Source organism: Microcaecilia unicolor, chromosome 9 (genome assembly GCF_901765095.1).
Source record: "Microcaecilia unicolor chromosome 9, aMicUni1.1, whole genome shotgun sequence".
Classification (NCBI taxonomy): Eukaryota; Metazoa; Chordata; class Amphibia; order Gymnophiona; family Siphonopidae; genus Microcaecilia; species Microcaecilia unicolor.
The window spans coordinates 179,081,258-179,107,585 of record NC_044039.1 but is presented as its reverse complement, the minus strand read 5'-3'; the positions used below and the strand labels follow the sequence as shown (position 1 = coordinate 179,107,585).

The following is a 26,328-nucleotide window of genomic DNA, read 5'->3' as shown; positions in this document are numbered from 1 at the left end:
CTCCGTCAAGCTAACCGCCCGTACCACGTTCTCCGGCAACGAATTCCAGAGTCTAATTACACGTTGGGTGAAGAAAAATTTTCTCCGATTCGTTTTAAATTTACCACACTGTAGCTTCAACTCATGCCCTCTAGTCCTAGTATTTTTGGATAGCGTGAACAGTCGCTTCACATCCACCCGATCCATTCCCCTAGTCTATATGCTGTTCTATAAACCGCATGGTATTCCGATGCACCTACATTTTAGGCACCATTTACTGACTCCGACTCTTTCTGCTTTTTATTTTTTTTCTTCATATAATGGGTCCGTAAGCAGTCTGCAAAAGTTACACGTTTGAATTTCTGTAACTTTATTTTTTTGTTTTCATATAAAAGGATGGGGTTTGGACTGTTCTATTATCCATTGTTTGGTCTAACAATTAATTTAAACCTCATTTTTTTGTTTCTGGAGACTTTACCTTTTCCCAGAGATGGTCACATATAGGCAGTTAAATCCTAATCCTAACATATATTGACCCAAGACTCTATCATATTTATTTACTGTCTCTTTGAAGGAATTCAAAGTATTGCTAGCAGTATTTAGTTTGCTATTTAAGATGTTTTTCTCTTCTCCTTGAGTTGTACAGCGCCTCCACTCACAGCATCCTATATAATAAAAAGCACCTCCAACATTCTGAAGCTGACTCCATGGCACTGTGGCAGTATAGGGTTCGTAAGTCTGTAGTTCAGTGTTTCATTGGCTCTCACTGTCCCCGCCCTCATGTTGAGGAAACGGAACGCTGCATGTTTGCCAAGCAAACAAACGCGTTGTCACAGGAACGAAGAACCAATCAGACAAAACAGAACTTGGAGGAGGGAAGTGGAGTGGATTGAATCTCTAACAAACAATCATATACAGGGAGGTACGAACATCAGTGGAGGCAAGTGCACAGAACGGAAGGGAAGACAAACATTTAATCACTTTGTCACTCACACACATCACACACACACACACACACACAAACACACACACACACACTCAATCACTCTGTGTATCTCTCTCTTACACTGTCTGTAAAACACATTGTCACTCTCAGTCTCTCACATGGGCAACTGCATGTTGCATTCTCACGAGTAAGGAGCTCTTCCGATGTGATTGTTAAACTGATTGAAGGGCCTGAACAAGGAAAACTTTTACCACATTGTAACATAGTTTACACACAAAATATTGTATATAAAGAAATCTTACACATGTAAACAACAATTATATTCAGAATACAACCTTGGAAACATTAATGGCAGGAACTCATTACATTGCTAGCGCCCGTTTCATTGCGTTAAGAAATGGGCCTTTTTTACTAGTATGATAATAAAGTGACATACAATACTGGAGTTGCTGAATCTTCATCTGTCTTTTGTCATTTGCGGGACACAGTCTATAGAAGTCTGTCCGGCATTGGCCTTAGTTCCCACTACTTTTGCCCAACATAACACCTCAACATTCATGTTGTGTTTCTATCTTCTTTATATTTGGGCATCCTCTGTGTTTATCCCATGCATTTTTGAATTTCTTCACCATTTTTGACTCCTTCCCTCTCCTGCAAAGTTTCCTGACATTGCAGAGCGATAGATTTAGGAGTAATCTCAGTTCATGTCCTCTAGTTCTCCCGCCCCTAAGTCTCTAGAAGAGGTTTGTATGTATATTAATATTTAAGTAATTGAACATCTGTATTATATCTTCTTTATCTCTCGTTTTCTCTAGGGTGTGCACTTTAAAGCAGCTGGAAGTCTAGTTAGTCCATGGCTGTATATAAAAGTGCACAGATATTTGCCAGATCAGCACTGACTTAGAGGTACAATTTTTGGCATGCCATAGATTACCACAAATGTGGGGGCCAGTGCAAAGATACTGGGTGTGCTAGGTGACCCTTCAGCCTTACTTCCTTCCTTTCCCTCCACTGAGATTTCAATAATTAAACTCGACAGTCATGATCATCTCAACACCAGCCCTCCCACAACAGACAAGGGCTACAAAAATGATAAAGGGGATAGGTCAGCTTCCCTATGAGGAAAGGATAAAGCGGTTAGGGCTCTTCAGCTTGGAGAAGAGATGGCTGAGGGGAGATGTGATAAAAGTCTATAAAATACCAACTGGAGTGGAATGGGTAGATGTGAATCGCTTGTTTACTGTTTCCAAAAATACTAGGAATAGGGGGTACACAATGAAGCTACTAAATAGTAAATTTAAAACAAACTGGAGAAAATACTTCTTCACTCAACATGTAATGAAACTTTGGAATTTATTACTAGAGAATGTGGTAAAAGCAGTTAGCAGGGTTTAAAAACAGTTTGATAATTTCCTCAAAGAAAAGTCCATGAGCCGTTAATAAGATGGGCTTGGGAAAATCCACTGCTTATTTCTAGGATAAGCAACATACAATCTGCTTTACTGTTCTGACATTTTGCAAGGTACTTGTGACCTGGATTGGCCACCGTTCGAAACAGGATACTGGCCTTGTTGGGCCTTCAGTCTGTCCCAGAATGGCAACACTTATGTTCTTAATTTCTTTGCCAACATCGGCACATTACATCATTAAGCTTGCACAAATGTTAATGCAACACCAGACCCCTAATAGTCATTGCAAATTTCAAATGAGAGCAGAAAATGTGATGCATAGCCTGCTCTTAAAGACAGATGATATACGCACGCAAAAGAGATTGTAATGTTTGTTGATATTGAAAAAAGACTTAATAAAAATTAAATGGAAAAAAAAAAGATTAACTACAGCTCTGGAAGGAAGAAAGGTCAGCTCAATGTGTGCTAAGATTTTCTGAAAACAGCAGTATATTTTCAGGAGGGTAATGCTCAGCTTTTGAAGTTCATATTCCAATGCGGCTACTGGAGATCTGGCATATTTTTTAGGGCCAGTTGCCAGATTATTAGTCATAAAAATGCTCAACAACAGCTTCTCAACCACTTGCACTGAAATTTTAATGATAATGGCATACTGTATGTCGTAAGTTCCTTCTAGTTTTACTGTTTCTGGCTAAAATTTGTCTTAGATGTACAGTCTTGTCAATTTTACATCTATCAAATATATAGTTTACATCTAATACATAATTTTACAATACCCCATCAGATGAATGTTATAATATTTTATTTTTATTATTAAATATATGGTCAAGTTGCACAATACTAGGATTAGAGGGCATGCAATGAAGCTACAAAGTAGTAAAGTTAAAACAAATCAGAGAAAATATTTCTTCACTCAACGTGTAATTAAACTCTGGAATTTGTTGCCAGAGAATTTAGTAAAAGCAGTTAGCTTAGCGGGGTTTAAAAAAAAGGTTTGGCTAGTTTCCTAAAAGAAAAGTCCACAAGCCACTATTAAGGTGGACTTGGGGGAAAATCCACTTCTTATTTCTAGGAGAAGCAGCATAAAATGTATTGTACTGTTTTGCAGGGCTTCTGGTGCCACCCTGTGAACTTAAATTGGCGTCCTCATTAATATTAATTGTAGGTCAGTTATATCATGGGAGCAAATAGATGGATATGTCTAAAACGTTTAACAAAGTTGAGATTAGCATTTAAAAGTTTGACCTTTAATGATGCCACATGTTCAAAAATCATAGTCATAAGTATAGACAGTCAAATATTATCACATGCATACACCAGACAGTCACCTATAAACACGTTGCAAAAGTGAACAACAACTTCTACAGAGTACATCCATATTGGCACATTTAGACTGGACACATTTAGACTGGCACATTTATCTGGACTTCTGCATGAAGGTAGCTCAGTGTTCATTATTCAAGATCTGTCTTTTAAATAGTAGTAATAATATCAAGTGTATTTTTGTAATATACCACTGCAATCCACAAAACAGAAGGAGCAAGTTCCCACATTCCATCTTTTTCTTTTACTCTTAGCACAGGAAAAAGAAAAAGATTTTAAATGCTCCCGGGTTTAATGTGGGCTATAAATGTCAAATAAATAAATAAATAGAAACTCTGAATGTTGAGCACCTGATTCTCATAACAGACGTCTGTTTTAGTGGCCCTTTACCAGGAAGAGAAAAACAAATCTCTGGACGAGTATAACATATACTAAGGTGTCCCTATAACCAGTCCCTCCAAATGATACACTGATTACAATTTATAAGAAATTACTACTCTACTTATGAAAAGTTATTTCATTATTATTCTTCTTCTTCTATGTACATCCGTATGCTGCACAAGCTGGCATGTTTGAAAATACAAGTGAGATCAAATAAAAATGCTACCAACAATAAAGAATGACTATGTGAATTCAGCAGCTCATAGGTTTGTTTGCTTTGGGGGTGAGGAAATGGAGACTAACCTAATTGGCTTCAAATTTTTGATGTCATCCCATCTCCTGTTTTTATCTAACCTCTTTGATGATAATACTGAAAATATTGTATATCGGCAAGGCTTAGGGCAGGCACATTAACATGTTAACTGCGGCTCTGACTGCAGCCACAGATCCTTCTTGCTGTGTTCCCTCATGCAGCGGAAACAGGCTTTCGCTTGACAGGAAGTACACATCAGGAAGGGCTGAGCGCAGATCTTTGTGGTGCCCAACTTTCATCACTATATATAAAATCCCCACCCCCACCCAAGTGAGCATAGACGGTGAAAAACCTTTGAAACCTTATGCAGTATTTTTTTGTTGTTTTTTTTTAACATTGTAACACGTATTCCAATCTCTAATAATAACATGCAGATTTACAGTTTTCAGGTTTTTAAAATTCTTTTTCACAGCATACCGTTTTCATCATAGAAATATTAATAGGAATGGTATATAAATTTGTATTCCAGATAGGTCTATATACTGAATTACTGCATGTAATAAATGCTTTATATTGCTTTGTCAGTTTTGTTTGTAAAAGAGCTTATAGAAAATGTGAGTTACAATGTGCAAGTATCCATCATTACTTATAGACAGCATTCGCAATGTTTCAAAACTGAAGATCCACCCAAAACCTTGTATTGAAATAAGTGTCACATGCATAGAATAGTTTGTATAAAAATAATAAAGGCAATTTTATAAGCTGGTGCTTAAATTTAAAGTGGTAGCGCTTATGTGTGGGATGGGCGCTAACCCTCGAACTCTATATATGGCTCACTGAGTAGCGCGAGTTAAATTGTGTGCGTGGCAAATTTACATGCGCTACTCAGTTAACAAGTCTATTAGTGTTGATAATTGGCTGATAATGACCAATTATCAACACTATTTGTCAATTGGAGTTTGTGCCTCTTTTTTTGGCGTATTCTAAAAAGAGGAACAGCAAAAAAGTAGCGAGATCAACACGACACTCCCAAGTCACCGTGGGTACGAGTAATTAAAATGTTTTATTAAATGAAAGTAAAAAAAGACTCAAAGAGAGGCACGTGCAAATTCCAGCATACATAGCCAAAGGGGGGGGGGGGGGCATGGCAATGGGATAAGTATGGCCGTGTTGGCGCAATCAATCAAACCTATGTGCATGGTTATAGAATTTGGGGGAGCGCTCCTAGATTTCTGTGCAGGCATTTAGGTGCATCCACCCGACCTATTCACTATTCTGTAAAGCACTTCTGAATGTAGATGTGGCTTATAGAATACTGTTAGGTGCATGAATCGGACGTGCTTAGATTTTAGTCACTATATATAGAATCTAGCCCTAAGCGTTAATTGAGTGAGATAACTGGCAATCTTGAGCTGAATATTAGTGCTTAGCTAAGTGCTATTTAACTGGCCAAGAGCCGTTTCTGGCCAGTTAAATAGCACTGAATATTGTGGGGAGTGTGCCTAAATTGCTTAAGGGAAAATGCTATAAAAGGCGCTCAAAATTCAGCACCGAAAAAATCAGCGCTGTGTGCAACTGTTAGAAGGGCAAGCACATGGCAGGAGCATGGACTTGTCATATGTGTGTTGCCAAGTGACATGCACTTATAAGGTACTATCAGCTGCATGCATTTCATGGCGATCTTAGGCACACCTACTTATGCCAGCCTGTTCTAAGTAGGTGTGCCTAAATTTTAGGGGTCCTTTTACAAACGTGCGGTAACGTTTTAATGCGCATTAAACACTAGAAACGCCCATAGGAATATATGGACATTTCTAGCGTTTAGCACACGCACCTTTAATGCACGTGCTAAAAACACTAGCGTGCCATTGTGAAGGGACCCCTCAGTGTGCTAATGCAGCTTTGCGTTAGTATTCTGTAACGCCCTTAAGCCGTTAGAGGACTGGCGCCGAGTGCACCCCTTTGTGGCAACTAAAATGAGGCATGGATTTATAGAATTGCTGCCATTTTGTTTTGAATGTCAGGAAGAAAACAACTAAAATGTCCTTTGTTTTCTAGTTTTATGTATGGGGAATTGTCGGATAAGAAGACCATAGAAAAAGTCAGGCAGACTTTTGAGAACTACGAGTCCAATTGCTTTGAGGTTCTTCTCTACAAGAAAAGCAGTACGTAAATATGAAATTAAATATTCCTAGAGGCCTTTAGTCTCACATGTGTGCTCTGTGTTTGAGCAGACCAAAGGAATGGATGCAACATGGGTTTGCACATAGAAGTAGTATGGAATATGTGAGTGTGCAAAGTGTGATTGAATAAGCTTGAGAGAAAGAAGGCAAGCTGAGCTCAGATTAGGTTAAAAGAAATGGTGTACTAGTCTGTCAAAATGTTTTATTTTGTAGTGTTGACATTGTAATGTAACATACTATGCCATACTTTGTTGTTTTGAATATTTTTTTCCTGGTTTTGTTTATTGCCTATGTTTGACTTATTCTTCCTATACACTGCCTTGAGTGAATTCCTTCAAAAAGGCAGTAAATAAAAATAAATAAATAAATGTAGACTGATCTAAGAATTAGGATAGGCAAAAGTGTTTTAAAGGGTTAATGGAGTGGAGGAGTGTCCTAGTGGTTAGGGTGGTGGACTTTGGTCCTGGGGAACTAAGGAACTGAGTTCGATTCCCGGCACAGGCAGCTCCTTGTGACTCTGGGCAAGTCACTTAACCCTCCATTGCCCCATGTAAGCCGCATTGAGCCTGCCATGAGTGGGAAAGCGCGGGATACAAATGTAACAAAAAAAAAATACCCAGCTAGAAAGACAGCAGTGGCCTGAAATGGCACTGATCCTTCACTGACGATAGAATTGGAAATTTTACATATTAAAAAAAATAGGAGAAAGCCTGTTAACACTTATTGGGGAGTGTTACCTGATACAGCAGCAGAAGAGAGGTTGCTCAAGATAGTGCCAAAGTTGTTTTAATAGGCAGGAATGGGAACTGTGTGGTTTTTAGCAGTGTTCCAGCCTGGCATTAGGCCAGCCTAGAGTCAGGGTCGAAACAAGTTGTCTGAAGGGAGGAAAAGGGAGTGTATGCATATGGGTAAACAGGTATCTGAGTTTGCCTGTGGAAGGATGCAGGATGTTAATAAAGAAACCACCTGTATGCTGTGAGGACCCTTTTTCGGGCTTGGATGAACAATTCTTCTTTTGTGTGATAAATGTCTCGAGTGCATTCTTTTATGACTTGCTGCTCAGCAAAATTTGAGTATGTCCTGCTTTTCAGCCCCAAGAGGCTGAAATGATTTTGATTGAAGGCAGCCCTAACTACTGCTGCTTTTGCTAAACTGTGTGGGTTTTTGTTGGGTTTCATGAATATTCCATTAAGTAAGATAAATTAAATTATTTAAGTTCTTTTAATACCACAAATTAGGGTTCCAAACCATGCCAACCTGGCAAACTAGAAGTAATCATCTCACAATGCACTGCAAAACCCTAAAATAACCCTTTAAAATACATCCAGTAACTGCAGAAAACGTCTTTCATTTTGGCTTTTGATGCAATTGCTCCTGAAAATTGCTGCAATTTTGAAGGCTACCATTATAGCATATTGCCATGTATCTCTTTTGTCCAGGAACTCCTGTCTGGTTTTACATGCAAATTGCACCTATCAGAAATGAACATGAGAAGGTGGTTTTATTCCTGTGCACTTTCAAAGACATTACTGTATTTAAACAACCAATTGAAGATGACTCAACAAGAGGTAAGATTTTTGAAGACGTTAAAATTCTTTAATGGGCAGGTTATTGGTAATTGGCCTTTCAGAACGAATAGGTAAGACTTACTGGGGTAAATTTTCAGTAGCATTCCTAACTTTTATATAGGTGTTAACAAAGTTCTAGCCTGCACAACAACCCAATTTTCAGACACAAGGTATTTACATTAATTGTGTTTTGAATGTTGGATTCCTCTGGGGCTATGTATACAAGCATAATTTTACCCATTTTTAAACACTAAACTTATGTGCATAAATTTATTCTAGGTTCGCTAAACACACCACAAAACTGCCCTTATTGACATGGGCAAATTCCTGATCATTATGAAATTATGTGCATATTCTTGGGTGGTTGAAAATCCACAGAAGCTTGTACAGCAATCCTTCATGCATTAATTTATACTCCTTATTTTATGTGCTTAACTCATGTGACCAAAAGGGCTGTTTATTAAAGTGTGTTGAGTGCTTACTTCGCTTTAATTACAACAAATTAGCACATGGTAAGTGCAAAGGCTGTGCTCTACCTGTTGAGGTTGTGCCCAGTGTGCCCCCTGCAGTTTTGCAAAGAAAAGTTCTTTAAAATGCACTAAGTTTATTTGCAATTAGGATGGAGCACTTACTGCTACTTTTTGAAGGTAAGAGCACCCACTCTAGCAGCACAAGTGACACCGTGTGATAAGTACTGTGAACTAATTGTAATGTGCAATCCATGCTTATTCTTTGCCTATAGCATACCTAATTCCCACCCTCCAACATGGCTTGCAGTAAATATGTGATTTAGCACTCAGTGGCAGTGTCATAGCAGTGCAGTAACTGTACTACAGTCATTAACTGCTTAGCGCACATTAGTAAACAGGCCCTAAGCTTTTGAAGATTTAATACTCCTTAATCCTCTTGGAGCATATTTTGTAAAGGCTGAAGTGTATTGAGTATTCATTTGATAAATTTATTTGTTTTTCCACCAAGCTATTTAATTTGATAGTAAAGCTGCAAGAACCAATTTTTAAATTCTGTTCAATCTAAATTTTCAATTAGATTTTAGTACAAATATTTATATCAATAAAAAGCAGTAACCTTCTCCCATCAGATGTCGCTGTGCATGATATTGAATGGACAGTATAGTGCCAAATTATTTTCTGTTTCGGACTAACTAGAATGCTTAGTTAACTTTTTAACCAGTTTTACTTTGGGATGAGTTCTTCAAATATTTCAAGGTTTCAGTTGTTACAAAGGGTGAGGGAGTCTATACGATGCTTCTCCTTCAGAGTCAGAACCACTTTAAGCCCCATAATCCTACCCAAAGTGGAAGTGACACAGGAGGGGTGGAACCAGGAGAACATCTGCCTGGAAGTAAAAGGCAGGGCTAGAATTGGGTTAGAGAGGCCCAGAAGAAAGTAGTGATGCCCCAAGGCATGTGACTCCATCTGTGTGTAGAGCTGTCAAGGGGTCCTGATTTTTGAGAGGGAGATTTTAGTATATGCTCCACCCACTCTACCTCATGCCATGTTTTTCTTTTGATGTAGGCATATAAAAAAAAACAAAAAAACCCCAAACATTTTTAAATGCTCCAAGGTTTCAACCAAATTCATGTTTAATGTGGGATTTAAATGACATAAGTAAATAAATAGATAGAAACTCTGAATGTTGAGCACCTGATTCTCATAATATGATGTCTGTCTTAGTGACCCTTGACCAGGAGAAGAAACTCTCCGCACGAATTTATGCTAGGGTGTTCCTATAACCAGTCCCTTCAAATGACACACTTGATTACAGTTTATAACAAATTACTACTCTACCTATAAAAAGTTATTCTGTTCTACTTCCTCTGTGTACATCTGTATACTGCACAAGCCGGCATGTTTGAATATATAAGTGAGATAAAATAAAAAAAATGCTACCAACAATAAAGAATGACAATGTGGATGCACCGGGTCATAGTGTTTGCTTTCTTTGTTTTGCGTGGGAAGGGGAAACAGAGACTAACCTATTGGCTTAAAAAAAAAAAGGCAAGTCCAGGGCCGCATCAGCCTTCAGGCATGTGCTATCAGCTCTTCTGGTCCTCTGCCCTTTCCAATAGCACAATGGGAGGTGGTGACAACAGACGACAGCAAGTCAGATTGGGGAACTCATTACAAGTTCCATCTGGCACAGGGACACATGGATGGAACAGGAGTCTCAGTGGTCAATGAATCGCTTGGAGCTCAGGGCAGTGTGGAATACCTTGCGTGAATGCTCCCTTTCTGTCGGGGGCTCCGGTCTGAGTTTTCTCCAATACTTCAATGACGGTGGCTTATATCAACCAGCAGCTGTCTGATGGTGGTGAAGACATTCTCCCTTATGAGTTGGGCAGAGAAAAATCTGCTTGTTGGCAACTCACATCGTTGGGTCCTTGAATGTGGAGGCGGACTTTCTCAGCAGGTGCTTCTTGGATCCGGGAGCATGGGAACTATCCAGCCAGGGTTTTCATCTAATAGTGGACTGATGGGGTTCTCCACTTCTGGACTTGATAGTGATGAAACGGAATGCCAAAGTGCCCAAGTTCTTCAGCTGTCCGAAAAAAACGGGCTCAGTGGGGATCAGTGCTTTACTGTAGCCCTGGCTGGAGACATATCTACTGTACACTGCATGTTGGAAAGGTTCACATTGCACCAGGGTCGAATAATTATCATAGCATTGGATTGGCCATGGAGTCCGTGGTACACTAATCTGATTCAACTGTAGGACGGGGATTCTCTCTATCTTCCACAAGTACATGGCCTACTGAATCAAAGTGCGGTGCTCGTGGAGGATCCGTGCCCCTGGTCTTATGGCTTGGCCGTTGAAGGGGCTTGGTTGAGATTTAAAAAATTCTGATTTGGTCATTGCTATCTTGCTTCAGGATCAGAAATGCTCTACATCCATGTTGTGTTTGATGTTTGTTTTTTAAAGACTGGAATATATTATGTATGTTGAAGTGTGAGCTGCCTAGAAACTTTGTGATAGTGCAGCATATAAATTAAAACAAAAGTTTGCAATAGTGTGGAGGACGTTCAAGGGCTGGTGTTCTGAGCGTAGAACTTCTCTGTTCAGACTGCGCACATCCTAGCATTTCTCCAGGCAGGCCTTCAGAAAGGATTGGCATTGGGTTCTCTAAAAGTTGAGGTTGCAGCTTTAGCCTGCTTCAAGGACCAACTACAGATGACGTCTCCTGTGACTCACCTAGATATCATTTGATTCTTGCGGGCCGCTTGCGCATCCCTTTCATATGTGTCCAGAGTGGAACTGTAATTTAGCCCTTCAGGCTCTGTAGAAGCCTCCTTTTGAGCCACTCTGGAAGGCTTCCTTGAAAGATCTTGTTCTAAAAGACAGCATTCTTGGTGGCTGTTGTGTTGGCATGTAGGATTTTGGAGCTTCAGGCTCTCTTGTCGAGATCCTTTTCTCTGCTTTTTGGAGGCAGGAGTCTCCTTACGCATGGTTCCTTCTGAAAGTGGTATCAACATTTCATCTCATCCAATCTGTGGAGCTTTCGTCCTTTTGCAGAGAGGATGAAGAGGCTCGGTTCTCTTCCGTGAAGCATCTCGGTGTGCGTAGAGTCCTCATTAGATATCTGGAAGTCATGAATGAGTTTCACAAATTGGACAGACTATTTGTGCTTTTTGGTAAACAATGCTTGGCCTCATGGCTGAAGGAGACTACCATGTCCGCTTATTTGCTCGTGTGGGAGAAGGCTCCTCAGGCCTTGTGGATTCATTCTGTGAGGCGTACAGCGACCGCCTGGGCAGAGACTACCTTACTATTTTCAGTGGATATTTACAAGGGTGTGATGTGGTTGATGCTGCATACTTATGCCATGCACTACAGGGTGGACATTGTGGTGCATTCAGAAGCCAGTTTTTGGGCACACTATACACCATTTTAGTTGCCTTCCTATGGACCACTTCTAATCTTGCTATATCTTTTTGAGATATAGCCTCCAGAGCTGAACACACACATTCTAGGTGAGCCGTCACTGATTTCCTTAACTTCAAAGTAGAATTTAAATACATTTTTACGTGCAGGGAATTTGCTATATAAGTGGTGCCTTTTGCATTTTTTCAAGTTTACCAGAATGTCTTCAATTCACAAAGGGGGGGGGGGGGGGGGGGGATTCTATAAATAGTGCCCAGATTTTGGGCGCCTTACAGCACCAAGCCAGTATTCTGTAACGGCAAAGTTGTGGACCAAATCTGTTCTAGATTACTGGCATAAATTCGAAGTTATGTGCCATACTTTAGGTGTATGGCTGGTGTAAATACTGGCGCCTAAAATCAGTAGTTGGGCATGTAAATGCATTTATTGTATAAAGTGTTCACAGGAATAGTTGGAACATCCCTGCCTCACCCATGTCCTTCCCACATTAACGCCCCCTTTGCAATTGCACATGAGAAGTTTGGCACTCTGTTTACAGAATAGCAGCATAAGACCTCTATGCGTGCAAGTGTTAATTCCAAATATTGCTACTTATCTCCAATTAAGTGCCAATATAGCGCCAATTAGCTAATTATGGAGCATATTTACTAAGGTTTTCTCCTATTTTATGTCTATTGAAAAAATGCTTAGTAAACAAGACCCTTTGTTATGGTCATAACTGACCCAGGAAGAGGATCTAGGTGTCATCGTTGATGATTCGTTGAAAACCTCTGCTTAGTGTGCAGTGGTAGCTAAGAAAGTAACAGAATGTTAGGGATTATTAGGAAAGGAATGAAAAACAAAAAAGAGAATGTTATAATGCCTTTGTGTTGCTCCATGGTGTGACCCACCTCACATACTGTGCGCAGTTCTGGTCACTGCATCTCAAAAAAGATACAGTGGAATTAGAAAAGGTACAGAGAAGGATTACACAAATGATAAAGGAGATGAGACAACTTCCCTATGAGGAAAGGCTAAAGTGGCTACGGCTCTTCAGCTTGGAGAAGAGATGGCTGAGGGGAGATATGATAGAGGCCTATAATATACTGAGTGGAGTGGAATGAGTAAGAGGTGAATAGCTTGTTTACTCTTTCCAAAAATGCTAGGACTAGGGGGCACGCAATGAAGCCACTAAGTAGTACATTTAGAACAAACCAGAGAAAATATTTCTTCACTCAATGTGTAGTTAAACTCAGGAATTCATTGCCAGAGAGTGTGGTAAAAGCAGTTAGCTTAGCTTAGGGTTTAAAAAAGGTTTGGATAATTTCCTAAAAGAAAAGTCCCTAAGCCATTATTAAGATAGGTTTGTGGAAAATCCACTGCTTATTTCTAGGATAAGCAGCATAAAATCTGTTCTGGGATCTTGCCAGGTACTTGTGACCTGCATTGGCCACTGTGGGAAACACGATACTGGGCTTGATGGACCTTTGGTTTGTCCCAGTATAGCAATGCTTATGTTCTTATAACTGGGTGCACATTTGCATGCCCAACTTTAGATGCCATTTATAGAATTTGGGGGTAAGAAACTTTTGTAAAAAAATATTTGCACTGTAGTACATGAGCTTCTAATTATGAATTGAATTAATGACTTTAGATTGAGTCGGGCAGGTAGCTTGACCATTGTGAAATTTGCTACACTACTGGGGAACATGCATTGAGTATTGACTCCTTTAATTTAAAAGTTGTTTCCTCTGGTAAGTGTGGTATACAGTATTATGTTTTAGAAGGATTTGATCATAGCTGACTTTCAAATCACCTATGTTTGAAGTGTTTATTTTCTCCAATATATGAGTCATCTTTTTCCTTCATGCACTTTATACAATAGCATGTGACTGAATTTTTAATTGCTCTGAAATGCCAACCACTTCACTTAAATATGTGAACTATGATGAATCTAGTTGAATAATAAGGTTTATAAAACAATTATTCTTTTTTAAAGTATATTTCTTACTAAGGAGCCTATGTAGTGCTCATTTAGCACATCCACTAAAGAATGTCACTATATGCTGTGGCCTGCAGTGTCACATTATTTGTAGTCAGCACGTGCAAAAAATATAAATATTGTGCTAATGAGCTGCTTCATTACCGTAGTATTTACAAATGATGGTAAACTGCTCCATGGACAAGCAGGATGAGTCAGCCACACAATGGTGATATCATTCAATGGAGCCAGGAACAGATTTGCCCTCCTAAATTTCAGAAACCCCCCTCCCCTCAATACTCTACTAGGTTCCCTCTGAGCATGTGCCAGCAGCCTCTTACCAGTAGCTAGTTCACTTCCTGCCTCAGTTTATCTGCGTGCCTAATGGATGGATTCTCCTGAAACCAGCTAGCCCCCCTCCTGAATCTACTTGTAGGCTGCCACTGCTGCCGCCTCCCCCACGCACCCACTTGTAGGCTGCTGCTGTCCCCCAAGCTCACTGATCAGCTTCTGCTGCCCCTGGACCTGTCTTGCCACCCTAGTGGCTAGTCAGCACGTGCAGACATGGGATGGGCATGAGCAACAGGGGATTACTCCTGTCCCAACTAAACATAGACCACCAGGGAGCTGGTGGCAGCACTTGGCTTATGGTGGCTTCAGAGTGGGGCTGCTTATGTTTGGGGGTGGGGGGAGGAAGGAAGTGGGAGCTTGTGGTTCGAGGGAGGAGGAAGAGGATGACGAGGTGGGGAGTCCTATGACCTAGCACAAAAAGTTTTGGTTTCTGCTTAAAATTCATCGGCATTTTTGGCCAAAATCGAACAAGGATGAATGCGGATTTCAGACTGGTTTTGATGCTAAAGCCAAAACCAAACTGAAATTCAATTGGCCTCTAGTAGAATCTGTGGTAGCAGTATACATTCACAAGTTCTTTTTGACTGTCATAAGAAAATCTAGCAAACGCCCTTCTCAGAATTGGCCACCTCAAAAAGACTAGATCTGAAATACCAGGCCCACGCCACATCTAAATTTGACAAATCTCAGCTTCTGCACCAGTTTTATCATTGTTGAATCAGCTCTGAAGAAGGCTAAATGCTCTTGCTTCCGCTTCAGTACTCCTGTCAGGAAAGCACATAAGATCTTCGACACCATGGGCAAGAAAATCATCCAACACTTGGACCATCTCTCGCTAATTTCAGCTCATCCTTTACCACAACTTGCCACGGGGGAGAACCAAAGGCTCTTTGACTTCTCTCCCTCCAGAAATCAAGAACCTCTGGTCTCCCTTTTTCCTTAGTGTTCTCACCCATCATCTGTTCAAAGTCATGCATATCAGTCTACCAGTTTTTTGAGACCTGTGACTTTAGAGGAGAGCATAATAGTGGTGATTTCCTCACCTCTGACTAGCAGATTCACCTTCCCTGTGACAAAGTTTGCTCATCTGAGGAAGGCTCCTTTCTTTCCTGCTTTAATGCTTTCAGTATAAAATCACCACTTACATGTACTTTGAGCTTTGTGCGTCCGCACTCCGCCTTCGCCCTTATATCAAACCATATGGTGTGATGATCACTATTACATAGGTGGGCACCCACCCAGATATCGGAAACACTACCTCCATTCATGAGCACTAGATCCAGCATCGACCCTTCTCTCGTGGGTTCCGTCACCATTTGTCTGAGCAAGGCACTTTGACAGGCATCCACAATCTCCCTCCTACTTTCCGATTCCATAGACGGGACGCTCCAATCCACTTCAGACAAATTGAAATTTCCCAACAGTAGCACCTCCCCTTTCATACCAATCTTTTGAATATCTTCTATCAGATCCTTTTCTAACTTCTCCGTTTGTGCAGGAGATCTGTAGATCAACCCCGTGTGGATACAGGTTCCATCTTCTCTTTCCAGGATGATCCATAAAGCTTCTTCTTTTCCCCAGGTTCCCCGCATTTCAGCCGCTCTGATATTCTCTCTCGCATACAGAGCCACTCCTCCACCTTTTCGGCCCTCTCTATCCTTCCTAAAAAGATTATAGCTCGGTATGGTCACATCCCATTCATGAGAATCGTTGAACCATGTCTCCGTAATAGCAACAATATCCAAGTTTTCTTCAAACATCAGGGCTTGCAAGTCTTTGAACCTTTTTAATTAGACTGAGCATTTGTGCACATAGCTTTCCATGTGCTTACTGGGACTAGGACACAGGTAACCTCAGTTACCAATCAAACCAAGTCTGAAAATGCCCAGCACAGCTCCCAGCTCACAAGTTAAATTTAGGTTCTACCACACAGCTCAAAACAAAATTGCTCCTCCTCCAGAGCTATGAGTCACCAGATGCTATGTAACCAAAATTGATTGAATTAAGTCTCTGGCAATGTAGATTCAACACACAATTCTTATGAAAACAGACACCAGATTCAATGTAATCAGATTAAGTCACAGGTTTAAAACACTTGGCACAGGTTAAAACACAGTTCCAATGAAAACACCTTTAAGATAATTCCAGCATAAAAAGATGAAATCACTAGCACAGATATTCAAAACACAATTCTCCAAAATCCCAGAGCAGGACACAGGTAACCTCAGTTACCAATCAAACTAAGTCTGAAAATTCTTGAAACATCACAGGACATTGTGTCTGAAAGAGCTACTTATTGCTTACAGTTGCTTCAGTGGAACAAAAGATTTAGATTTCAAAGTCTTATTTTCTAAAGCTGGAGGGGGATTCATTTTCTTGAAGCTTCCCTGCAACTGCCTAGTCAGGTCTGGGAATAACTATTTTCTTGGGCCCTGTACATTTAGAGACATTTAGAGATGTTTTGTCCTTAGCACCTGAATTTCAGCCGGTTTGAATTATCTTTTTGCAATATTTAGATTAGTTTATCCATACCTGTAATATTCTTTAATGTTTTACTGAGATGTATAATTTGGGTTTTGTTTTGACACACAGCATTCTCATATAGCTGTTGTAGATGTGGATTTGATTGCTGAAATGTGATTGAGATAGATGTCTTCTTTTTCCTTATGGGATTCTTGCATTTTTCCTGTAGTTTTTCATGTAACATTTGAAATCTTTCAATAAAAACAAGCATACCCCCCCCCCCCCCCAAAAAAAAAAAAACAAATACCCATTTCTATCCATGTTTTACAAAGCCCGGTTCTGCGTATAATTGAAGAGACAATTTTGCCTCTCAGGTGCAACTTTCTCATATTTTGTCTGTTGAACATACTAAATTCCACTAACCATTAACAGGATTGTATTCTCTCTCCAGTTGCTAGGTACCAGCTTTATACCTAACAAAATTAGCATGTTTAACAAGTGTGTTTTGATGTCCTTTTTCCAACAGTGGTCATTCTTAGTAACTAATAGGGAAGTCCATTTCGTGTAGTTTACCCGCCAACAAATTTTAAGCACACAGTGGAGGAGTAGCCTAGTGGTTAGTTCAACGGACTTTGATCCTGGGGAACTGGGTTCGATTCCTACTGCAGCTCCTTGTGACTCTGGGCATATTACTTAACCCTTCTTAGCCCCAGGTACAAATAAGTACCTGTATATACTATGCAAACTGCTTTGAATGTAGTTTTAAAAACCACAGAAAGGCGATATATTAAGTCCCTTTCCCTTCTCTTCCATTAAGCTATAAGGCAATTTGCTAGCAGTTTAGGCCAGCTGAAGTTCAACTCCAGCTAATGTCACTTGAAGCAATTTAACTCATAGTTTGGTCCCAGCATGATTTACTTTTTAGCAGCTTTAACATGTATAGGAAGAGATCTCATAGAATCACTCAAACTCGTTCTCTAGCTGCTGGGCCTATATTTAGGGAGTCCCTCCCTCTTTCTCTTGTACATGGTTGTTATCTAAGCAGCAGCAAATGAGGGTTTTTTATCTTGTGAAAACTTACCATTACTGTAACAACACTAGCTCCCAGGAATCAGAATGAGTCAATTGCCCTTGCATGAAGGCTTGACCCCTATTGGTATTACTGCAAGACTACCGCTAGGGATCAGCGCCACCGTATTGACACCTGGAGCCAGAAGGGGCAAGAGTAGAGCAGACTGCTTCTGCCCTGTTTCACTACACCATCATAGAGGACCCCTGGGTGGCTCTAGGGTCCAGGAATGGGGGAAGTCAGTTTAAGGTACAATATGTGGGGAGGGGCTTTGTGATGGAGGGAGAAGCTTGGAGGGGGAACTGGAGGATGTTCAAAAGGGGGGGGGATCAGAATATTGTAATTGGGGGTGTCAAAGATTCGCTGCCATGGGTGTGCAGAGTTCAAAACTGTGACTTGTGGTGTAAAATCCCCACATAGACATTGCAGTGAGGAACCAGACATGTCTGTTTGGCAGGGTGGTTGCTGTTAATGTTCTTGACATCTGCTTTTGTAAATGTGTCCTCCTGGATGTAGCCACCACAGGAATGCCCATGCCAGCATGTATTTTGGAAAGGGGTTTATGTTGGCAGACCCTTTTCTAAAACACCTTGCGGAATTGTGGACATCCTGACCTAGTTGTCTCAGTTCTGGTTTGTGTGCCGCTCCACACCTCTAACTTTGGCAACAATGGCAGTACCTCTTTCTTTGACCATTTCATTATCAACCAGGCAATGAGCAGCAGCACTTGATCTCTGCAGTTTTATACCATACTCTCTTGTGTCCTTTATAAACCAGCATGTAACACTGATTCCTGCGCCTGACTCTAGGCACCAGTCTTAAGCCTCCTGAAACCTGGTATAAGTTCTAGTACCCAAGTTAGGTTGCTGTGCCAGTATTCTATAACTGCACGCACAACTTTTTGGAACATCCCTGACACTCCCAAGGCCATGCCCCCTTTTGAGTTACATGCTAGTAGAGTTGGCCCCCTTTTCAGTTACACGCTAGTAAAGTTGCCCGTCTACTAGCGTGTAACTCAAAAGGGGGCATGACCTTGGGAGTGTCAGGGATGTTCCAAAAGGTTGCTTATGTAGTTACTAGCCGTTTAGCCTGTTAAAACGGGCGAGATTTTTGTTTTGCAAAATTCCTCTGTCCCCTGCCCTCTCCCCTCCCCTCCATCCATGTGCATCTCCTTCCTGTCTTCCCTCTCCTCCATCCATGTCCAGCATTTCTCCTGCCCTCCCCTCCATCCATCTATGTCCATTAGCTCTCCTCTCTCCCCTGCCCTCCCCACCCATGGCCAGCGATTCTCTTTTACCCCATGTCCTCCCCTCTCATTCTTACCCCCTGTCCTCCCCTGTCATTCACATCCAGTTATTTTCCTCTATCCCCTTTCCTCTCCTCTGTCCCCTCCCCTCCATCCATGTGCATCTTCCTGTCTTCCTTCACCAGCATCCATGTCCAGCATTTCTCCTGCCCTCCCCCCCCGAGGTCGCCGGCCCCCCTCCACCCGGGCCCGGGGCTCTTCTCTCCTCTCCATTAAGCTTACAGCGCCTCACCTCCAAAACCACAGCAGGCAGATCGCCTCCCGTCGGCCTTCCTTCCCTGCCTGTGTCCCACCCTCGTGTGATGTAACGTCGGCGAGGGCGGGACACAGGCAGGGAAGGAAGGCCTACGGGAGGCGGTTTTGGTGCTGTAAGTTCAGTGGAGAGGAGAGGGCCCTGCCCGGGTGGAGGGGGTGCCGGCGGCGACCTCGGGGGGGGGGGGGGAGCAGTAGCGACCTCGGCGGTTCCCTCCTTCCCCTTCCGTATTCCAGGTCCACTCCTCAGCGGAGCGTTTCTTTCCCTCTCTGTTCCGTCCTCTGACGTCATCACGTCTTGACGCGGGGGCGGGACAGAGAGGGAAGTCTCTACTGCGCATTTGCGGGTGAGTCTGTCACTTGCCATTTATATGTTTGATAGAATACTGGCTCAACACGCCTAACTTGGACAGTAGCATTTATACCAGGTTTCAGCAGGCTTATGACTGGTGCCTAGACTTAGATGCAGGAATCTGTGCTACACGCTATTCTATAAAGGACACAACAGAGCATGGTATAGAGATCAAGTGCTGCTGCTCATATAGAATAGTGCACAGCCAGATGCCCAGCTCTACTTGCGTGTAACTCGATTTTAATGCATGTTGATTAACTTCAATAATTGGTTGTTAGCACTAGTTAAGAGCTCGTTACTCAATTTGCAAGCACAAATCTGGGCACCATAAACAGAATCCGGGATAGTGTGTAAATGCAATGGGGCTTGCACGTGGGTGGAGGTTGGGTGCGAGGTGGGCTCCCACTTCAAAGTGTAATTCACAGAATAGGTCAGTTATGCATATCCCTGCCACATTTATACAACTGCAGTTACTCCAGGTCTATGGCTGGTGTATTTGTGGGTGCGTAAATGTTAACGTGTGCTGATATTGTGTTAGGCTACAATTCTAGAATGGAGTCTGGGCCTGATGCCGTTATAGAGTAGGCTCTCTCTGTGCACATCGGGGCTCCTAAATGTAGGCATCCATTTATGGAATTGCCTCTTATATGTGTCAGTAGAGATGCTTAAAAAAAGTGCTACTTATACATATATGGCAAGGGCACAAAGACAACAAAGGTGGGCCAGGAAGGAGGAACAACCAATGAAGCAAGTTTTTTAATACTTTTATCGAAGAAGGACCTGACTTGTCCAAGTTTCGACAACAGAGACTTCATCAGGGGCCATCAGAATCTTCAATAATAAATACAATGGGACACAAGCTTGTCCAGAGTTTAGAAGGGTGTTGGAGCATGGGAAACGCTTCAAAAATTACCCCCATAAGAAGGAAAATTGCTACCTATATGTTTAAAGCCCTTGAGGGATGCTGCTATTTTTTTTTTTTTTTTTTAATTAAAATTTCATTTTGTTTTGGATTTGCTTTGGATTTTGTAATTTTGAATGTGTGTCTTTTTTTTAAATGGACATTTATGCTGACAATAAATTGTATACAGTGGGGGAAATAAGTATTTGATCCCTTGCTGATTTTGTAAGTTTGCCCACTGACAAAGACATGAGCAGCCCATAATTGAAGGGTAGGTTATTGGTAACAGTGAGAGATAGCACATCACAAATTAAATCCGGAAAATCACATTGTGGAAAGTATATGAATTTATTTGCATTCTGCAGAGGGAAATAAGTATTTAATCCCTCTGGCAAACAAGACCTAATACTTGGTGGCAAAACCCTTGTTGGCAAGCACAGCGGTCAGACGTCTTCTGTAGTTGATGATGAGGTTTGCACACATGTCAGGAGGAATTTTGGTCCACTCCTCTTTGCAGATCATCTCTAAATCATTAAGAGTTCTGGGCTGTCGCTTGGCAACTCGCAGCTTCAGCTCCCTCCATAAGTTTTCAATGGGATTAAGGTCTGGTGACTGGCTAGGCCACTCCATGACCCTAATGTGCTTCTTCCTGAGCCACTCCTTTGTTGCCTTGGCTGTATGTTTTGGGTCATTGTCGTGCTGGAAGACCCAGCCACGACCCATTTTTAAGGCCCTGGCGGAGGGAAGGAGGTTGTCACTCAGAATTGTACGGTACATGGCCCCATCCATTCTCCCATTGATGCGGTGAAGTAGTCCTGTGCCCTTAGCAGAGAAACACCCCCAAAACATAACATTTCCACCTCCATGCTTGACAGTGGGGACGGTGTTCTTTGGGTCATAGGCAGCATTTCTCTTCCTCCAAACACGGAGAGTTGAGTTCATGCCAAAGAGCTCAATTTTTGTCTCATCTGACCACAGCACCTTCTCCCAATCACTCTCGGCATCATCCAGGTGTTCACTGGCAAACTTCAGACGGGCCGTCACATGTGCCTTCCGGAGCAGGGGGACCTTGCGGGCACTGCAGGATTGCAATCCGTTATGTCGTAATGTTACCAATGGTTTTCGTGGTGACAGTGGTCCCAGCTGCCTTGAGATCATTGACAAGTTCCCCCCTTGTAGTTGTAGGCTGATTTCTAACCTTCCTCATGATCAAGGATACCCCACGAGGTGAGATTTTGCGTGGAGCCCCAGATCTTTGTCGATTGACAGTCATTTTGTACTTCTTCCATTTTCTTACTATGGCACCAACAGTTGTCTCCTTCTCGCCCAGCGTCTTACTGATGGTTTTGTAGCCCATTCCAGCCTTGTGCAGGTGTATGATCTTGTCCCTGACATCCTTAGACAGCTCCTTGCTCTTGGCCATTTTGTAGAGGTTAGAGTCTGACTGATTCACTGAGTCTGTGGACAGGTGTCTTTCATACAGGTGACCATTGCCGACAGCTGTCTGTCATGCAGGTAACGAGTTGATTTGGAGCATCTACCTGGTCTGTAGGGGCCAGATCTCTTACTGGTTGGTGGGGGATCAAATACTTATTTCCCTCTGCAGAATGCAAATAAATTCATATACTTTCCACAATGTGATTTTCCGGATTTAATTTGTGATGTGCTATCTCTCACTGTTACCAATAACCTACCCTTCAATTATGGGCTGCTCATGTCTTTGTCAGTGGGCAAACTTACAAAATCAGCAAGGGATCAAATACTTATTTCCCCCACTGTATGTAGAAGCTATTATTATACTGGTAGATAATCTTCTGATACTGTATAATTGCTTGACTAGCAGTTTTTGAGATTTAGCTGTTCTTTTATGATATGCAACTAACATATTCAAAGCTTTTTCATTTGTGTGGGTGTTGACAATATTTTTTTGCTAAGTACTCAAAGAGCACTGTGACACTTTATATGAAAATATTGATATACCAGGCAGACAGGAAGTACTGGCAAGATGAGAGGTATGGGAGCGATAAGAGACTGCTCCGATAAGTTGGGGAGACTTGACTGTCAAGAAGTTATCCTGAGTGGAGGAGAGGATATGGCTCATCCCTTCTAACCACCATATTATTTTGATGCTGGTACCATGAACGTTTTCAGCCTTTGGCCTAGCACAAACTGTGCTTATCTTGCTTATCTCAAAATTAGTACATCAACATGCCAGCCTTGTGTTTTGAAAACGCTTGTGATGCCAGAATAAAGATTATACAGTGGTCAGGAGGGGGGACTCCCACAGAGCAGTTTTATGCCTATCAAAGCCATGTTTGAGTGCCAGGACTTACTTATCCCTGCATCAGAACTGAGGGAACGTTATCAACGGGGGGGCTACTGTTAAGTCAGGATATCTTACCACAAGTCGGGTTATTTTAGAACAGGGTTGCATTTTGTGTACTGAGACCCTGTGCTAAAATAACCTGATTTAGGGTAAAATAATCCAACTTAATGTTAATAGCTTCCCCCTTAAATTGTTGGTTAAAAGCAGTAATTCGATTTTTATTTCTGTACTATCCTGCAACATAAAAATTTTTTATGCGGAATGCACTGCGACTTTAAAGCTTTCTTTTGCCTTGTTTCTGAAATACAAAGTTACTAAAAACAACAAAAAACATTATATAGTGCTAGAAGTATGCTAATGTATTATCTTTTGCTCTTGTTAAAGCTTTTGATCAAAAACAAAAAAAAAATGGCAATTCTCTTTTACACAGCTCACCATGGGACAAGCCAGCTAAAAAGCGCTCAAAGTAAGTTCCAGTAACTGCTGTTTAAGTACACTTAAATAAAGAAAAATAGACAGAACTGTGTGTTAATAGCAGTACTTCTTTGTTAAAGGAAGTTGCAGAATTGGTGTGCTATACATGATGTGAAAATTCCCTCAACATTAGGAAATGTTCTGGCTGATGTTTAAAACTATTTACTGTAACTGGCCAGGAGCGGCTCTTGGCTGGTTAAATATCCTTAAGCTGGCTAAGTGCTAATATTCAGCGCAAGATAGCCAGCTATCTCAACTGAATATTACTGCTTTGGGGGGCGATTCTATATATGGTGCCTAAAAACTCTGTGTGGAAAACATTTCCACCTAACCGTATTCTATAAGCGGTGCCTAGGTTTAGGTGTGGTATATAGAATACGTTTGGTTGATATCCCAGCACCTAAAACTACGCACCTCCATTTACATAAGCGAAAAAATGGCATAAATCCTGACATGTAGATTTAGGGCCATATTATTTAACTACATATGTAAATTTCAGACCGCCCACGAGATTCCCATTTCCCTGCCCATAACCACATCCCTTTTTGTCTGTATGCATAAGAAGTTAGGCATAGTGCGTTACAGAATATGCTTAGTGAGTTGTATGTGTAAATTCTAATTATTGCCAATTAGCACTTAACAAGCAATAATCAGCACTATCATCACTAATTAGCTTGTTAAGCCAATTAAGTTACGTGCTTTGTTATAGAATCCGCCCAGATTTCAGCGCAGATCTCTAGGTGCACTATATAGAATCCAGGGGTTAGCGGCTAGCCCAGTCACTAGCTTTTTCGCACCACTATTCATTAGCTGACCAGCTAAGTTTAGCAGCCAGATAGATCTGCGTAAATAGCAGGTCTATCTTTGGCTGCTATAACTTATCCAGTCAGCCGATGAATATTGGCTTAACTGGCTATGTTTTTAGTGGCCAAAAAACCCTGGAAATTCAATGCTGGTTGCCAGATAGCCTTGGCAGTGAATTTCTGGGTTCGCCGCTGACTTAGGGAGTCAGTCTGAATACCGGCCCCATTGTTTAATTGCACATTTAAAACTTTGGAGCCCTTTTATTAAAGTGCATTACTGTGATGTCAGCACATGAGCAGGGTAACTGTTACTGAGCTGGCATGACAGCATGTGTTATTACACACTTTAACTCCATGCTGTGTTAGTGAGCAGGAACTGGGTGGGTTATAGGCAGGGACTGTGCATTGCTGCTAGCACAGGATACTTATGTGCTGACACTAGTGCGGTTAGCAAGGTGTATGTTTCCATTCTCAGAAAAACAGTATTTTCTGCCAGTGTTATTCTCCTTGGTGTAAATTCCCTAACAGTAAATCATATGTTCCAAGCATCCATACTGGATTGTGGTTTAATGAATTGTGTGGCATTATTTATATTTCTTAAACGAGTGACCTCCTATAATATAACTTAGGCAGGCTGCACACGCCCTCACCCCCCCCCCCCCCCCCCCCCCCGGCCCTCTCACATAATGCACTCAATGACTGCAATAGGCAAGGGTTTTTGGGAATAAATGGGCACAGCTTTATAAGAACACATTAACATAACCCCTGGAAAGCACCCCTGCCTTGAGTTCTTTGTTGTAGAGGTTTCTCCCTACCATACCTTTCCAGCTAGGGAGCATGACTCACTGGTCCATTCGGCAGCCAGCCATCTCTCCTTTTCTAGCTTGGCCGTTTGTTTGTCTGCTTTGAGCTGCGCCCCGGTCTAGTATTCCACCTGTCGTTATAGCCAGCTAGGTGATCAGCCCATCACCAGTGGGTGTTCCTGTCCTCGCCTCAAGCAGCCGACCTCCCTTTCTGCTACTGTTCATCACCTCCAGCGGTTCCTAGGCTCGGGTGCCTCTGCAGCTGTGACAATTTTCATAATGAATGTACAAAACTTGCAGGAAGGTAACGAACAATGAGTCCTAACAGCCTGCCCTGTCGCCTTTTGTAACACAAACAACCCTGGCAGCAATAACTGTTAACAATGTATGAGTACAATAGTAAACATGTTTATGAAAATTAGTTTACAAGTGGCCCTCTGCACCTATGTCAAGAACATAACTGAACATATCTTTAACGCTTTCTAACAGTTTGGACTACCTAGACATAACAATGTTTTCATTCTGTACGTATGAGTGTCGAGGAAGGGGAGGGAGGGGAAGTGATCCTGCAACTAATCGCTGAAGGCTTCACCCCATACGACCCCTCTGCCAATGCCCGCCAGAGCTCCTGTGACCTCACTCATTGGTAGGAAAGCCAGAAGAGGAGCCCAGCATGGGCCAGGGAGCTCCCCGCGCGGCAGCCGACATGTTGCATGCGGCTGCTCACCAGACAGCTCATCGGCCTTCTTTAGGAAGAGAACAGATGAAGTGGTCGATATTCAGTCAACAGTGCTCAGTGTTTTACTGACCACCATTGGTGTTATGCCCAGAAATTCAGTGCTAGGCCACGTCTGGGCTTCGGTCTTTGAATTTCTGGGTTTGTGAAGTCGGCTAAGCATAGCTGGTTACGGCTGTGGGGCACCACATATAGATAGCACTGACTTTTGAGTGATCCTATTTAGGCGGTTACCTTGGCCGCTTAAGTGCTGAATGTCAGCACAAACTGGCCAAGTGCTGACTTCGCCACCGGATCCCCCCTAAAATAGATGGTTTTGGGATGGGTGCTAACCGGACATTTTCAGTGGCAATAATCTGTTAAGTGCCACTGAAAATGAACGGTTGGCCCCAAACAAGCAATTTAACCGGCCAGGAGCTATTTGTGGCCTGCTAAATTGCTTTGAATATTACCCCAGAAGTGTCACTGTCCTCATCTTTTTAGGTATATCCATTTGTAAAACTGTACTACTTTCTTATATTTTTAAATATGTGAGGTGCAAAGACATAGTGCACAGCATATTAAACATTAGAATTGAATAAATGTAAAAG

At 41.8% G+C, this 26,328-nt stretch overlaps 1 protein-coding gene across 1 annotated transcript in view; it reads left to right on the top strand.

Annotated features, from left to right (window-relative positions):
* The window catches only part of KCNH5 (potassium voltage-gated channel subfamily H member 5), a 308,557-nt gene that overhangs the window by 53,015 nt on the left and 229,214 nt on the right, over nucleotides 1–26,328 (top strand). Inside the window, exons 3-4 of the mRNA XM_030215187.1 lie at nucleotides 6,350–6,456; nucleotides 7,914–8,042. Of these exons, the coding sequence (XP_030071047.1) occupies nucleotides 6,350–6,456; nucleotides 7,914–8,042 (236 nt within the window). The remainder of the gene's footprint in view (nucleotides 1–6,349; nucleotides 6,457–7,913; nucleotides 8,043–26,328) is intronic.